At 40.1% G+C, this 16,262-nt stretch overlaps 1 protein-coding gene across 4 annotated transcripts in view; it reads right to left on the bottom strand.

Annotated features, from left to right (window-relative positions):
* The window catches only part of LOC143823922 (protocadherin alpha-C2-like), a 258,537-nt gene that overhangs the window by 168,980 nt on the left and 73,295 nt on the right, over window positions 1-16,262 (bottom strand). Inside the window, exon 1 of one of the 4 annotated variants that reach the window (XM_077310665.1) lies at window positions 10,850-13,037. The exons of the other annotated variants lie outside the window; for them this stretch is intronic. Within the exon in view, the coding sequence (XP_077166780.1) occupies window positions 10,850-13,024 (2,175 nt within the window). The 5' untranslated portion in view covers window positions 13,025-13,037. Of the gene's footprint in view, window positions 1-10,849; window positions 13,038-16,262 lie in introns of those variants that run through there. 4 annotated transcript variants of the gene reach the window in all.

Here is a 16,262-nt window from a genome sequence, read left to right as displayed (position 1 = left end):
CTACATAGAGGCACCCCTTCCCATTAAAATGCCTAGGAAAAAATGGAGTTTGACTAACAATATGAGAGCTGCTGTTGGTTTCTGGGAAAGGGGTGAGAATAATTTCTGCTCAGACATCTGAGAGCTTAGGAACTCATAGAAGGAGAATTTCACAGGGTGGGACTTCTAAATTGTCCTCACGTGTGATTGCTTAGAGGTATTCAGTGTTATATCTCACAATTAACTGACTGAACTCCATGTGGATTATGAAAGCACACAATGGGACCCACAAACAAACATGCAGCCAGAGCACGGTTCTCTACATACATAGGAAAGTTCCCAAATATGAAAAATGCATGCTGGAAATTAATTAATTATCTTGCTTGTTTATAGGCTTATAGGCTACACCTCTCCAAGTGGCCTGGCAGTTAAAAATACAGTAAATGATAAAAATTCATCAGTCTAAAATGTTAAATTAAACAATCAAAAATGTGCTCCATCAGGTATCTTCCCAACTAGATAAGTGGCATGCTGGATAAGTGTCAACCAGGTACAAGGTGACAGGAGTAGGGATCAGGTGAGGAGGGGCAGCATTTAGATGGTAATGGTGGTCTTGTCCTCAACCAAATGCCTGGTGAAAGAGCGCCATTTTGCAGGCCCTTAGGAACGCACGTAGCTCCACAAGGGCCTGCATCTCTGCTGGCAGATGATTCCACCAAGCTGGACATAGGATCAAAAAATTCCTGGCTCAGGTGAAGGCCGAGCACACCTCTCTGGGGCCAGGGGTCACCAGGAAATTAGAATTTGCTGAGTGAAGTGCTTTTCGGGGGACATATGAAGACTAAAAATGCTCTAGAAAGGGGGGAACTTTGAGAGAAGCTGACCTTGATTTAAAGGGGAAAGGGCTGTGGGAAGTAGAGCTCAGCCTGCTCAAGCTTCAAGGTGCATGGAAGAACCTGAAGCAGGAGATTTTAGGAGGCAGCAGGATTTGATTTTCAAATTCATTATCATTGTTTTTTATATTCCTTGTGGGGTTCCATCCTGTCACATTACTGAGTACTTAAAGTGGCTTTATTTGTTTTTTTTTATAATTTGATTTACACACCGCCATTCTCAGAAATTCTGGCTCATGGCGGTTTACAACATGTAAGATAAAACAATAAAATCACCTCAATAAAAATCCCCGTAAAAGTCCAAAAATATATATTATAGTCCTTACATAGCAAATCCAAGATATACAATGGTAAAAACATCCAACTCCCATCTAATAACATCTCTGGGGGTGGACAGAGGGGTTCCAGATCGAATCAAATCTGCCCAAGAGGGGGGTCCAGATCTTCCTCAGCACGTCAACCTCAACCATAAGCCTGGCGGAAGAGGTCCGTCTTACAGGCCCAGCGGAAAGCTGAAAGCTCCCACGGGGCCAATATATATGTAATACTTATTCCTGTTATGATAACAAGGGCAACAGGTGTCTCAACATACTTGAGGGATTTTACAGCTATGCAGAAAAATATGGTGCCAGAAATTAACCAAAAGAAACATTACCTCACTCAGAAATAACACTGAGAAGATTCAAAATACTTCAGAAACATGGAAGATGAAACTTGCAGAATCCTAGAGAGGGCAATTGTGACATGCAAATTTATTTTCTCTTCTATGATTCCTTGCAAGTTCCCAGCTACTAATATCCTAAAATTTGATTTTGTCTTCTACCATTTATATTGTTTAAATTGCATAAATGTTATCTATTTGTTTTCGAGGAGTGATATTTATCTATAACAAATAATTAAATGGTTTGGAGGTTAATGTATTTTTCTTATATTATGTTTACACACACACACAGAAATAGTTGTTATTAGGTGCAAAGTCATTTCCGACCCATCGCGACCCCATGGACAATGATCCTCCAGGCCTTCCTGTCCTCTACCATTCCTCGAAGTCCATTTAAGTTTGCACCAACTGCTTCAGTAACTCCATCCAGCCACCTTATTCTCTGTCGTTCCCTTCTTCTTTTGCCCTCAATCGCTCCCATCATGAGGCTCTTCTCCAGCGAGTCCTTCCTTCTCATGAGGTGGCCAAAGTATTTCAGTTTCATCTTCAGGATCTGGCCTTCTAAGGAGCAGTCAAGGCTGATCTCCTCTAGGACTGACTGGTTTGTTTGCCTTGCAGGCCAAAGGACTTGCAAGAGTTCAAAAGCTTCAATTATTTGATGCTTGGCCTTCCTTATGGTCCAACTTTCACATTGCAACTGGGAAGACCATCGCCTTGACTAGATGCACTTTCGTTGGCAGGGTGATGTCTCTGCTTTTTAGGATGCTGTCTACATTTCCCATACCTTTCCTCCCCAGGAGCAAGCGTCTTTTAATTTCTTTGCTGCAGTCCCCACTTCTTTGCTAACAGTCAGTTAGTTGCTAAGTTCACGCAGCTTAATTGCCATTTGTAGGAATTTAGCCACTTTATCAATTGTATCTGGATACTGATTAGAGAGAAGGAACTGTACCGTGAGTCTAGAGCTTTAGCCCAAATGGCATTGTATATGGGGCAATAAAGAAAAACGTGCTGTATGGTTTCTATAGAACCTTGTTTATATGGGCAGTGTCTCTGTATGTAAGGAATCTTCTAAAATCTCCCCGCCATAACTGCTGATGGGAAGATGTTAAACCTGGAAAGCATAAAAGCCCTGAGTTGTTGGGGAATAACAAGATGAGAGAAATAGAATGATAAATTATCAGATGGTGGTAATTTGAAATTTGAAATTCATTTGAAAATCATTTGAAATTCAACATCTAATATTCTGCGTTTTTATAGTTTTATATATTGATGTTGCAGGTGCTAAGGCCAGTGAATCTAAAGAGATGCCAAGCATTTGGATTTTTCGCTCAATATAATTAAACCAGTTGGAAGTCTGTAGTTCTGGCAGCATAGGCCTATTATGCATGGCCACTGAAATGGCGACATGGAGAACGCGGAGGAGGAAGAAAGCAAACCTCTTTTGCATGGGACGGAACGCAATGACGGCAAAGCCCAAAGTATCCGATTATGCACGCAGCTAATCCAGAGCCGCTTCTGGTTGCGCCCTGGTCCCGGGAAGCTCCACTTTCTTCCGCGTCTTACTAACGCGGCTTTTTCAGCGGCATACTTTGACTCTGCACCCGGTTGCCGCCTGCAGTGTGCATAATTGGTGATATTAGCTGCCGCCATTCCCCCCCGAACGCCTTCCAATCCATGCATAATGGGCCATAGAGAAGTAAAGGTGGTGGATTCAGAATTAAAGACTAAAAACAGCCAAAACATAATAGTAAGCAGCCAAGCCTTGGTCTCCCAACAGTCTTAGGTTTATTTCCAAACAGAGAGCAGCGTACGGTACACAATTAGTGATGCCCAGAATGCTTTGCAAAAAGGAGGATTGAATGCTTTCAACTGCATTGTTGAAAGCACTTATCCATAAAGGGATTCCATAGAGGAGCTGAGAGCATGGCTTAGCTTTAAAAACTTTGAGAGCTGCTAGTACAAATTAGTTACCCTTGGTGTAAAAGAAGCGGGCAACAGCCTGAGCGTTGTTCCTTACAGTGTTTATTATATATTTCCGGTGTACAGTCCAACATCCAGTTTACTATTTGAGATAGGAATATATACATATTCACAAAAACGCACATAAGTCACAGCAGACAATGTATGAAAAATGTTAACAATTAATCTCAGATATCTATCATCTTTGTTACGCCTAACATGTTCTCAACAGCAAGAAGGAGGTAGGTAGGTAGGTAGGTAGGTAGATAGACAGACACATATACATATACATATACAGCTATATATAGCGCTATATATAGTGCTATATATAGTTATATATATATATATATAGTTATATATAAATATAGTTATATATATAGTTATATATATAGTCATATAGTTATATATATAGTTGTTACGCCTAACATGTTCTCAACAGCAAGAAGGAGGTAGGTAGATAGGTAGGTAGGTAGGTAGGTAGGTAGGTAGGTAGACAGACAGACAGACACATATACATATATAGCTATATATAGCGCTATATATAGCGCTATATATAGCGCTATATATAGTTTTATATATAGTTATATATATAGTTATATATATAGTTATACACACACATATATATACATATATGTGTGTGTGTGTGTGTGTGATATACACACACACACACACATATATACATAGTTATATATATATAGCTATATATAGCACTATATATATAGTTTTATATAGTTATATAGTTATAGTTATATATAGTTATATATATATGTCTTCTTACTGTTGAGAACATGTTAGGCGTAACAAAGATATGATAAATATCTGAGATGAATTGTTACTTGCTTAACATATTTCATTCATTGTTTGCTGTGACTTATGTGTGTGTTTGTGAATATGGACACTGGATGTGTCCTGATTGGATGATGAAGACAGAAAAATCAGGCAATCAATAGACAAGCTTAGGGTCACTATGTTAGGGGACCCCCCCCCCAATATACAGAAAAGTATGAATTTATGAAATAATAAATTTAAAATAGAATTTATAAAACCACAAATAATCTGAGCAACAGCTATTCAAATACAGAAATGAGCCAATAATATATCTTGCAAGATTATTAGCTGTATGACCCAAGTACAAATATATATAAGAAATTATTCTGTGTTCTCCTGTGGTGGTTGCATATTTACCTCTCTTTCAAATTTATCTAATTTAAGTTTGCACCAACTGCTTCAGTGACTCCATCCAGCCACCTCATTCTCTGTCGTCCCCTTCTTCTATTGCCCTATTCTCTTCTATGATTCCTTGCAAGTTCCCAGCTACTAATGTCCTAAAATTTGATTTTGTCTTCTACCATTTATATTGTTTAAATTGCATAAATGTTATCTATTTGTTTTCGAGGAGTGATATTTATCTATAACAAATAATTAAATGGTTTGGAGGTTAATGTATTTTTCTTATATTATGTTTACACACACACACAGAAATAGTTGTTATTAGGTGCGAAGTCATTTCCGACCCATCGCGACCCCATGGACAATGATCCTCCAGGCCTTCCTGTCCTCTACCATTCCTCGAAGTCCATTTAAGTTTGCACCAACTGCTTCAGTAACTCCATCCAGCCACCTTATTCTCTGTCGTTCCCTTCTTCTATTGCCCTCAATCGCTCCCATCATGAGGCTCTTCTCCAGCGAGTCCTTCCTTCTCATGAGTTTCATATTTGAGTTTCATCTTTAGGATCTGGCCTTCTAAGGAACAGTCAGGGCTGATCACCTCTAGGACTGACCGGTTTGTTCGCCTTGCAGTCCAAGGGACTTGCAAGAGTCTTATCCAGCACCAGAGTTCAAAAGCCTCAACTCTTTGACACTCAGCCTTCCATATATATATATATATATATATATATATATATATATATATATATATATATATATATATATAAAGATAGAGAGAGAGAGAGAGAGAGAGAGAGAGAGAGAGAGAGAGAGAGAGAGAGAGAGAGAGAGAGGAGAGGGAGGGAGGGAGGGAGGGAGGGAGGGAGGGAGGGAGGGAGGGAGGGAGGGACAGAGACAGAGACAGAGACAGAGACAGAGACAGAGACAGAGACAGAGACAGAGAGAGATGCAACCACCACAGGAGAAAACAGAAAAATTTCTTAAATGTTAGGCTGAAATATATAAGACATGAGTTCTAAGATGGAGAACAATAAGGAAACAATAATCTCAGATATTTATCATATCTAATTTGTCATGTCTACCATTTTAGCAACAGTGAGAAGGCATTTGACAGAATAGAATAACTTTTTATGAAAGCAACAATGAAGGCATTAGGATTCGTTCTTCATTCGTTCTTCATGGGGGGAGGAATCACATACAATGATCAAAACCTTGTATGTAAAAGTGTTGCTGGCTATAAAGAGAACCAGTTAAAGCCTGGGTTCTTAGGAGTTTAGAGCCCTCTTTGGAGAAAAGTGATCCAATAACCGAGATACAATGACATGTTTCTCAAACCTCCATCCACTACTGTCACTTTCTGCTTGTCAAGTAACATATGGTGCAGTTCTAAACAGAGTCTCATACTTCAATGTCAATTGGTTTCCATGAACTTAGAAGGGACCTGTTTAGGGTTGCACTGTTAAGCACCAGACTTTGTGACTGACAAAGTAGGAGAGGAGGAAGCCTTAATGGGGATATTTGAGGCATACACAGAGATCTCCTGTTTTTCAGAATGTCCAGGTGCACTGTACACTTTGTTCAGCCTTATGGGACAATTCCATTTTGTTCATATTCTCATTAAATATTATTAATATATTTTCCGTGTAAGAATTATAAAATAATATTTTGACAATTAAGCTTATTCTCAATTATTGACTTCACTTCTGGTTACTATAGCATCAGATGCCTTCTGCATTAGCAAAAAGCAGTTGTAAGAGGTTTTGCCAGCTGAACATAGTTTCCAGATGATGTATCTCTTTGGATAAAAGAGAGATCTAAGGAGACACCATCCTGCTTGGTTTAGAGAGAATCCTGGAATATTTTATTCTGGCATAGGCCACGTTTATAAGCTAGTATCTGGTGAAGCTTCAGCATTCCAATCGTCCCCTCTGCTGTACTATGACAAATGCCTGCCTTTTCTTTTAAGTCTTGTCTTCTAAGAACAGACCACAAATGGCAAATATAAGTTTTCCCTCCTCCCTTCTCTACTAAGAAAGCTGAACAAAAATGTGACCTTTTAAACAATGTGACCTTTTTACAATGCTCTAAGAATTAAATATACAAGAATTAAGATTGAATTTTAGATAATTAAAATCTGTTATGCATGATGAAATTAATTCATTGGGAGATAATATTTAAACATATATTAATTTGTATTAATATTTATTAATATTAAAAATGATCAGATGACATGCAAAAAGCCAACATTAAAATCCAGATGTTGGGACACTAAATTGAACATTAAATCAAGAAATACAATCAAGTCTTAGTAGCCCAGCATTGCTTCAATTAAAAATCAATGAGAAATGTCTTAGATTGCATGGGGTTAAAGAGGGCCTAAATGAAAATATCAGATTAAATGTGGTGAAATACATAAAACATTTTCTTGGATTGCCATAAAAAAAAACTCAGAAGCAAGAGTCTGACAAAATTAACAGGGTAAATTCAACATATGGCAAGCTGAAGAACCTTTCAAGAGATAACAATGGATCAAGTATTAATTAAGAATTCCAAAACCCAAATGAAGAATGATGGCATAGAGGTGATCATCTTCAAAGAAATTCCCCAGAAGATCTTACAGAAAGGGAAAGAATATTTCTGCCCTATGAAAAAGCTGGGGGGAAAGCCATTCTGATGGGGCAAGCTAGGTGAAAACTTCACCAATAACGGCTAAATATTCAGGATAAAATAACAAAAGAAGCCACAGATTTTCCATAAAGATTCAAATCAGACTGGAATGATACAAAGGACGGTATTGTTTAAAACCTAAACTCAGATTACAAATATTGTTCAACTTGTAGAAGACATAAAATGTATACAGCATAGAAGCCTAGACCATAAGAATTAAGATACTTAAAATCCAAACTTGGATTACAAATGAAGAAGATATAACATAAATAATAGAGCATTGTACTCTAAGAATTAAAATACTTAAGGCCCAAATTTTGATAAAAAATGAAAGATTCAGCATTTATAAATTATAGAGGACAGTGACGTAATACCTAAACATTGATTAATGGGTTAGAATCTATAAGATTTGTTTTAAAAAGAGGGATAAAGAGGAAAAGACGGAATATTGATAGAGATCATATAAAGTATGAAGTTTTTTTCCTTTTAAATAGTGAAGGATAGTGAATTAAAAGTTTTTAGCAATAGTTTAAGAGATATTAATAGGGGCAATTTCAGTTACCTTTTTATTTCCTATTTTAGACTAAAGAAACATAAATCAGAAGGAAAATGGTTAAGTAAAAGTAATTAGTAAGACACAGAATATGGGTAAATTCAGGTTATATTTATATAATAATTGTTCATTAAGTCTATTCTTGCTATAAATCTCTATATCTTTATCTGTATGAACTTTTCTTTTTTCTTAGTCTGTTTTAAAATTCTGTCTTTGCTAACAAAAAAACTTTAATAAAATTATATATACTAAAGCTTATTCTCAATAATCTGTAGTATTTGAGTCAAAGAAGTAATTGTCATCAAAATTATGGCTATAAAGATACATAAATCAAAAAGCACTTCAAATATTTAGAGTCATACTAGATGAGACAATGAGAATTCTGCATTTGGTGTTTCCAGTAGTGCAATTTATGTACAGTAACTCCACTGTAAATCCCAAACCCTGTTCTTCATCATCACAAAAAGAGTCTTACCACATAAAACCACAGGGTGAGGCTGGCAAGGCTTTTGAGATAAGATGCACCCAAAAATGATTTAAATTAATTATACCTTAGTCCTTTTAAGAAATAATTTAAATCACTGATTTAAAGCACCTGGGTTTAAATCATCCCCTACCGATAAATCTCATTGGAACTGGATGGAAAATTATTAGGTGATGGGTTTAGATAGTAACAATAGTTAGAGAACTAGTTTTTAGATAGTAACAATAGTTAGAGAACTAGTTTTTAGATAGTAACAATAGTTAGAGGTTCATTTTAGGTAACAGAACCACCTCATCTGCCCCATTGTTATTAGGTTTATTCATTAATATTAGGTTATTAGATAAGGAAGTTCAGATACATGCTGAAGACACTTCATCTCTTTAGTCAGATGTAGCATGCAAATCAAAAAGAGAGAGAAAATACGAACTGCCATTGTAGTCAAAATCTCTAAAAACTCCAGTTCTTCAATAAATAATAATAAACAGATTTCAATGAAGAAGTCAGAGTGGTTTCAGATTCAATGCTCACAATCAACTCAATAAGTAGACTCTGTATAGTATATAACAGACCCATTGCAATAAATTCAATTAAAAATTCAATAATGATACTTACTAAGCAATGATTAAACCAAAGAACTCAGAAATACAATAATTTTGCCATGACATCCAGAGCTTTCTGTCTTTGATTTTATGTATCATGTATTATTATTATTCAGAACCAATGAAGACATTGGATGTTAAACACAATCCATCTCAAAAGTAAACTTTTTCTTGCAATTACATTACACCAGTGTTTCTCAACTAGGGTTTCCTGAAACCCTGGGATTTCTTGACAGCCCTGGAAAGGTTTCCTAGATGGGTAGAAATAATTATGTTTAAAATTCATTAAACATTTATAGGGTGATATGACCATCTATGGTCAGGTCAACCCCTCCCCATGGCCAATGAAAGGCCTGGAAGGATGGGGAGGGGCCCCAGGTAGGTATGTACACAGCTATCCTTCCGAACCATATTCTTCACGATTGTGCCACTTTTGTGGTTTTTTGAAGCCTGAAGAATGTTTCAAGGGTTTCTCAATGGTGAAAAAGTGGAGAAAGGCTGTATTACACCATGCCTGTGATGTGCCCAACATGTGGGTGTATGGTCAGTGCTGGGATCAATCATGCCTGAATGTTAAAAACTCTTGCAGCCAATGTACACTGACCGCCTGGGGTTTTCAAGGCAAAACACAGAGATGGTTTGCCATTGCCTGCCACCGTATAACAATCCAGGACTGCCTGGGTGGTTTCCTATCCAAGGGCTGACTCTGCTAATTCTTTATAACTGGAATTCTTTGCTACATCTATTGTAAATTGCCTTAAAAATTAATTGATCACATGATAGGGTTACAGAAGTAAATCAAACAGAATGAGCCTGCATCACCCAGAAATGTGCTCTTGTTGGCTTATTTAAAAACAAAAAAACCTGGGATTCCCTACCTGTTTGTTTATTGTATTGTATTTCATTTCATATTTAATTTAGGCCATTCTCTTATGGGATTGAGTAAAATCATGAAAAATAAAACACATGTATGATATAAAATCAGCAAGATCATAATAATGAAGCAGCAGCACAAATAATTAAGTTTTCTATAGATCAGTGAGTAATAAAATCAGCAGAAACACCAAATAGTAAGATCAAAATCACAACATAGAGCTGGTTAGGGAAAGGAAATCAATTAAATGTATGGGTTCAAATAAAGCCAAAAGTAAGCATAGTTATAGGGAAAGAATTCCAAAGTCAAGGTGCTGTTAAGTAGACCATGTCAAGAAACACAAGAAGTGGTGCAATCGAGCAGAATATGGTTTGGGGGGTCGATTTAGAAGAAGAGTTGGTTCTTATATGCCATTTTCTCTACCCGAAGGTTTACAGTCGCCTTCCCTCTCCTCTCCCCACAACAGACACCCTGTGAGGGAGGTGGAGCTGAGAGAGCCCTGATATCACTGCTTGGACAGAACAGTTTTATTAGTGCCATGGCGAGCCCTGGGTTACCCAAATGGCTGCACGTGGGGGAGTGCAGAATCAAACCCAGCATGCCAGATTAGAACTCTGCAGTCCTAACAACTACACTAAACTGGCTCTCATGGTCATATCACCCGATAAATGTTTAACAAATTTTTTAAATATATTTAAAAACTAATTAACTGCCAGCCATTTCCGAAATACTCCCAGGGCCATAAAAAAAAAACAGGATGTCAAGAAACCCCAGTTGAGAAAGCCTGCTCTACACCAATAGCAGCAGCATTCATCCACTCTGCAAAAAGAAAAATAGATTGTACAAACAGAAGCCACCATGTGACTGGGCTCTGAATCAAAGCCAAGGCTCCCAGATAATGTCAGGGATATTGGAGGAGTAGCTTATTCTCCCACACAGAAGGGCTGTAAGCAGAACATATGGACTGAAGCCAGAAGGAATTTCAAGAATCATAATGGTTCCATGCAACTCACCTGCCCGGAAGCATTTGGGATCAGCTCCTTCCCACTCTCCGTCAAGACAGGAATGTTGGGGCTGAACACCATGAGGTCGCTTTTGGCTCCAGCATCCCCACTCACACCTGCCAGGATGTGGCTGTGACGATTGGAATACGACCAGCTGCCCACTTCACTGGCACACACCAGCGTGGCTGTGCCAGGGCCATACATCATTGCCTCCTTGGACTGGCTCTGGCATCGCAGTGCCACGTACACAAGGATCACCAGCAGGAACAAGCTGGACACCGAGCAGATGGCGATGATCAGGTAGAGGTTGGCCGTATCTGCCAGGGGCTTTGGGCTCCCCCCTGTCCTAAAGAGGCGGGCATCAGTCTGGGCAGCCTGGGCACTGGCCACCAGTGACACACTAAAGGTGGCTGTGGTTGACTGTACTGGCTTGCCATGATCCTTCACCAGAACCAGCAGACTCTGGATGTTGCTGCCCTCTGCCTCTTCCAGAGGATGTGTGGTACTGATCTCACCACTGTAAAGTCCCACCCGCCATGGGCTGCTGGTTGCATCATGCAGTTCATAGCGAAGCCAGGCATTGTAGCCTGAATCAGCATCCAGAGCATGGATCTTGCCCACCACATAGCCAGCTGCCACAGGAACTTTCAGCAGGGTGGGGGCATCCTCAGCTGGACTAGACACCACAGGAGAATTATCATTCTCATCCAACACAAAGACCTGCACAGTCACATTGCCACACAAGGAGGGCAGCCCAGCATCCTTGGCCCTCACCTGGAACTCCAGCAGCTTCACCTCCTCGTAATCCAAGGGCTGCAGGGCATACAGCTTCCCACTCTCCGAATGCACTGAGATGTAGCTTGACAGAGGCCAGAGTTTCTCATCCAGCCAGTAGCTGACCAGGGCATTCTCAGCCACATCTGGGTCTGAAGCAGACACTGTGAAGATGTGAGCACCAGGTGGGTTGTTCTCCTTAACAAAAACGGTGTAGGAGGGCTGGGCAAAAGTGGGTGCATTGTCATTCACATCACTGATTGGCACTACCAGGGGGCTATTGGCTGACAGTGGAGGGTCCCCTTGGTCTTGGGCTATCACCACCAAACTATACTTTGCTGCCTGCTCCCGGTCCAGTGGCTCAGCCAGTACCAGTGAATAGTAGTTCTTGAAGGTGGATGTCAGCTTGAAAGGGAGTCCAGAGGGCTGCATCGAGCAGGTCACTTGCCCATTAGGCCCAGAGTCCCTGTCTGAGATACTGATGAGGGCTATCACTGTCCCTGGTGGAGAGTTCTCAGGCACTGGCACTGACAAGGAGGACACTGTCACTTCTGGGGCATTGTCATTCATGTCCAGGACTTCTATGCGAACCTTGCAATGTCCTGACAAAGGAAGGTTCCCTTTGTCTTCTGCCACAACTTGAAGATTATACAAATTAACAGCCTCAAAATCCACACTACCAAACACTCTAAGTTCCCCAGTACTGGAACTGATGCTAAACACCTTAGTGAAACTGGATGGGACATTATTGCTAAAATAATAAGTGATTTCTTTATTGATTCCTTCATCTAAATCAGTAGCATTCAATTTAATAACCAATGTCCCATTGGCAGCATTTTCCTGCAACTTCACCCTGTAAACTGACTGGTTAAAGACAGGGGGGTTGTCATTTGCATCCACCACATTGATCACCAGCTGGACTGTGCCCGAGAGCTGTGGCTTTCCGCCATCAGTGGCCGTGAGCAATAAACGATGCAGAGGGGCTTTTTCCCTGTCTAGTGCTGCTTTTAAGACAAGTACTGGAGATTTACTCTGGTCCTCTTCACTTCCTGATTCAAGAACAAAATAATCATTCAGGCTGAGTTTGTAGCTTATCAGGGCATTGGTATCTATATCTGCATCAGAGGCACTAGATAGTAAGAAACGAGAACTTAGCAGCCTAGATTCTGCAATATCCAGAATTTGTTCATGTACCGAAAACACAGGAGCATTGTCATTTATGTCCTTGATCTCCACCTCCACATGGAAGACCCTCAAGGGGTTATCCACAATCACCTCCAGGTGAATGGCACAGTCCATGTTCTCTGCACACAGCTCCTCCCTGTCTATCCTGGAATTAACAAACAGAATCCCATTCTGCACATTTACCTGAAAATACTCTTCCTGTCCTTTGGAAACCATCCGGAACATGCGAGGCACCAGCTCACTCACCTCCAGCCCCAGGTCTTGAGCGATGCGGCCCACAAAGGTGCCGTGCTGGGATTCCTCCTGCACGGAATAATGGAGCTGGCCGCTCCCCACCTCCCAGGCAGTGTGGAGGAGAATCAGCTGCAGCAGCCGCTTTGCCCCATCATCCTTCTGCCAAGCAACCATGGCAAGCTCACACACAAAGCCCCAGAGGTCTCAGCTGTTTTTAGGGCTCTCCTTTCCATCCACGCTGGGCTTTCCAAAATCAGTGGAATTTTCTCCTGCTGTATTGCATCCCTTTTGTATTTTATTCCTGTTGTGGATCAGGCAGGCAGGCTTTCCAGTCACTCCCAGGGAGGAGCTCTGTGTTTTCGGTCATCCTTAAATATTTCCTTAGACAACAGTGACCCCTCGTGACGGAATTTTGAAGTAGAGAAACGGTTTCAAATGAAATGGTTCTATATCCATTTCTTTCTATTTGTTCTCATTCTTCCATTTTGACAGCACTGCAGCCACATGTCTCCCCCCTGTGACAGTGGCATTCATTCCTTTTGTTTCCCTTCATTGACCAAGAGTCTTGTAGAATGTGAAATACTTAAAACATTTTAATTTCAGCAGGTAATTCCATGAAATCCCCACATGATCAGAAGAAGGGATTTTTAGTTTTGCTGGCTAAATGCTCTTCAATAATCCATCTTCACTTCGTTTACAGCTAGGGTCACTTCACACATTATGTTTGGCTTTGTTCTGACCTTTATCAAATATATGTCAATGTATAACATGTCAAATTTGACCCACTCACCTGCAGATTCCTGTATCCCAGCAGGAACCATCAGCAGAGAGCAAAATTTTGCTTGTATATCCCAACCAAGTATAAAGTTGGGAAAGTTTGTATTCATGTATTACCTGAAATAGATCTTCATTGTTCCACTTCATTTAGGATAATGATGAGTAAACCTTATGTTTGGGTTGTATCCACTCTTATAATAGACACTGTCAATTATATCATACATAATTTCAAAAAACATTATTTGCTGGGCTGGTTCCAGATTTGGGCAGCAACAACCTGTGATGCCCCCTTTTCATTCCCATATTGGTATTGCTCCCACAGTAACATTCATTTCAGCTCTATTCCCCAAGCAGAAATTTGGCTTGCTACTAATTGTTTGTAGATCTCCCAGAATTGTGAGATACCCTGTGATTATACATAAACCATTCCCATTTCCTGAAAGGGTAGCACTTGCCAACAGCAGAGGACAAATTTCTTGTGCTCTTTTTTCGGTCATGTCAATACCAACCATATTGTGTTGAATGCCACCTTCTCTGATTTGTACTCTGTTCTTGCTGAGTACCTGCTCCACCAAGAAATAGATCATCACCATGGCATGTCTATGGATCAACCTACAAATGACAGTGATTTCTGAATTGATTTGCACCTCCAAGAAAAAAAATAGGAAATGAGTGTTTGACATAGAGGGTTATGTATCGATTATATATATATATATATATACTTGTCCATGCCTCTTTGTTGAAATTTAGCGACCTGGTACAACTAAAAATGGTACTGGGAAAATCTAACAGGCTATAGGAAATCCTTCATTTTTAGAAACAGAGGAAGGTTTTTTTGGGATGGGGGCATATTTTTAACTACAAATGATGCTGATGATGCTCTGGTTCTATATGATAAATTCATTAAATCTTCTTTTAAGTATATAGTAGTAGTATTTTATCAATAAGCTTCTTAGCCAGCACATACTGAACACACCAACCAGAAAACTGAAGAAGAAGAAAATGAAGAGTTGGTTCTTATATGCCGCTTTTCCCTACCCGAAGGAGGCTCAAAGTGGCTTACAGTCACCTTCCCATTCCTCTCCCCACAACAGACACCCTGTGAGGTGGGTGAGGCTGAGAGAGCCCTGATATCACTGCTCAGTCAGAACAGTTTTATCAGTGCCATGGCGAACCCAAGGTCACCCAGCTGGCTGCATGTGGGGGAGTGCAGAATCGAACCCAGCATGCCAGTCTGCACTCCTAACCACTACACCAAACACTACACCAGAGTGGTGATCACATGCTTAGATTTTATAAATAGAGATTGATTGGTGACCCTCCCAGGTTGAAAATTTTTAAATTGAAAGTACCCCCTCAATTGTTATACAGTGCTCCAATTCGGGGCTTTGGGAATTTATTCCCACTTGAAGTCATGCAGAATAAATGTGTGTGTATATCGTTTTGAGTACACCATTCAATTCTATCAGTTATTGTAAGATCAGAGATTCAAATCGATAGCCATGTTGGTCTGAAGGAACAGAATACAGTTTATGTCCAGCGGCACCATTGAAATTAGCAATGTTTAATTCTGGATATAAAACAGGGTTGCACTTACCTCTAACCGCTGTTAATCAACTGGTTTTCTGTGCATTCACATATAGATACTGTGAAGTCACAGGCCTGCTATAGAGAAAGAACTTGCTAGCTAAACTTCTAGAAAAACTCCCCAGAGTGCCAGCCCCACCCATCAGAGAGGAACTTTCCCACCTAAAGTCACATGGTATGGGAGGAACTAGCACTCTCCCCTCAGTCCTGACCCCTTTGCTGCTGGTGGAAAAACAACAATCATTATCAGCCCACTGAGGGATAGGAAGGAGGGTTGTGTGAATGCACAGAAGACCAATTGATGAACAGCAGTTACAGGTAAGTGCAACCCTGTTTTCATCTTTCTGGCATCTGCGCATTCCCACATGGGAGATTAACAAGATGACTCACCGTAGGAGGTAGGAGTGGGCTAAGAGTGGAGGACTGTCTGAAGGACCGCTTTACCCACTGTTGTTTCCTTTGTAGCACCCATATCAAGGAAATAATACTGCAAGAAGGTATCTGTGGCTGCTCTGCAGATGTCCAGAACTGGAAGACCTGTTACAAAAACTGCAGACAATGACTGGGCCCGTGTTGAATGTGCTGTCAAACCTGGGGGACAGTCCAATTTTGCTACAGCATAAGCAAGTTTTATTGCAGACACAATCCAACAGGATATTGTCTGTGAGGAAGCTTTACGGACATTATTAGGGCCATGAAAGCAAATGAAAAGACTGTTATCCTTATGGAAGGATTTGACTCTGTCTAAATAAAAAAGGGATTGCTCTTCTAAGTGTGTAGATGTCTTTCAAAATTGATTTCAGGATTTCAAAAAAACACTGGAAGAGCTATGAGACACCACCTTAGGGAGGAAGTCCACACTAGG

The sequence above is a fragment of the Paroedura picta genome, chromosome 14, assembly GCF_049243985.1.
Source record: "Paroedura picta isolate Pp20150507F chromosome 14, Ppicta_v3.0, whole genome shotgun sequence".
NCBI lineage: Eukaryota > Metazoa > Chordata > Lepidosauria > Squamata > Gekkonidae > Paroedura > Paroedura picta.
This window is presented reverse-complemented; position numbering and strand designations above follow the sequence as displayed.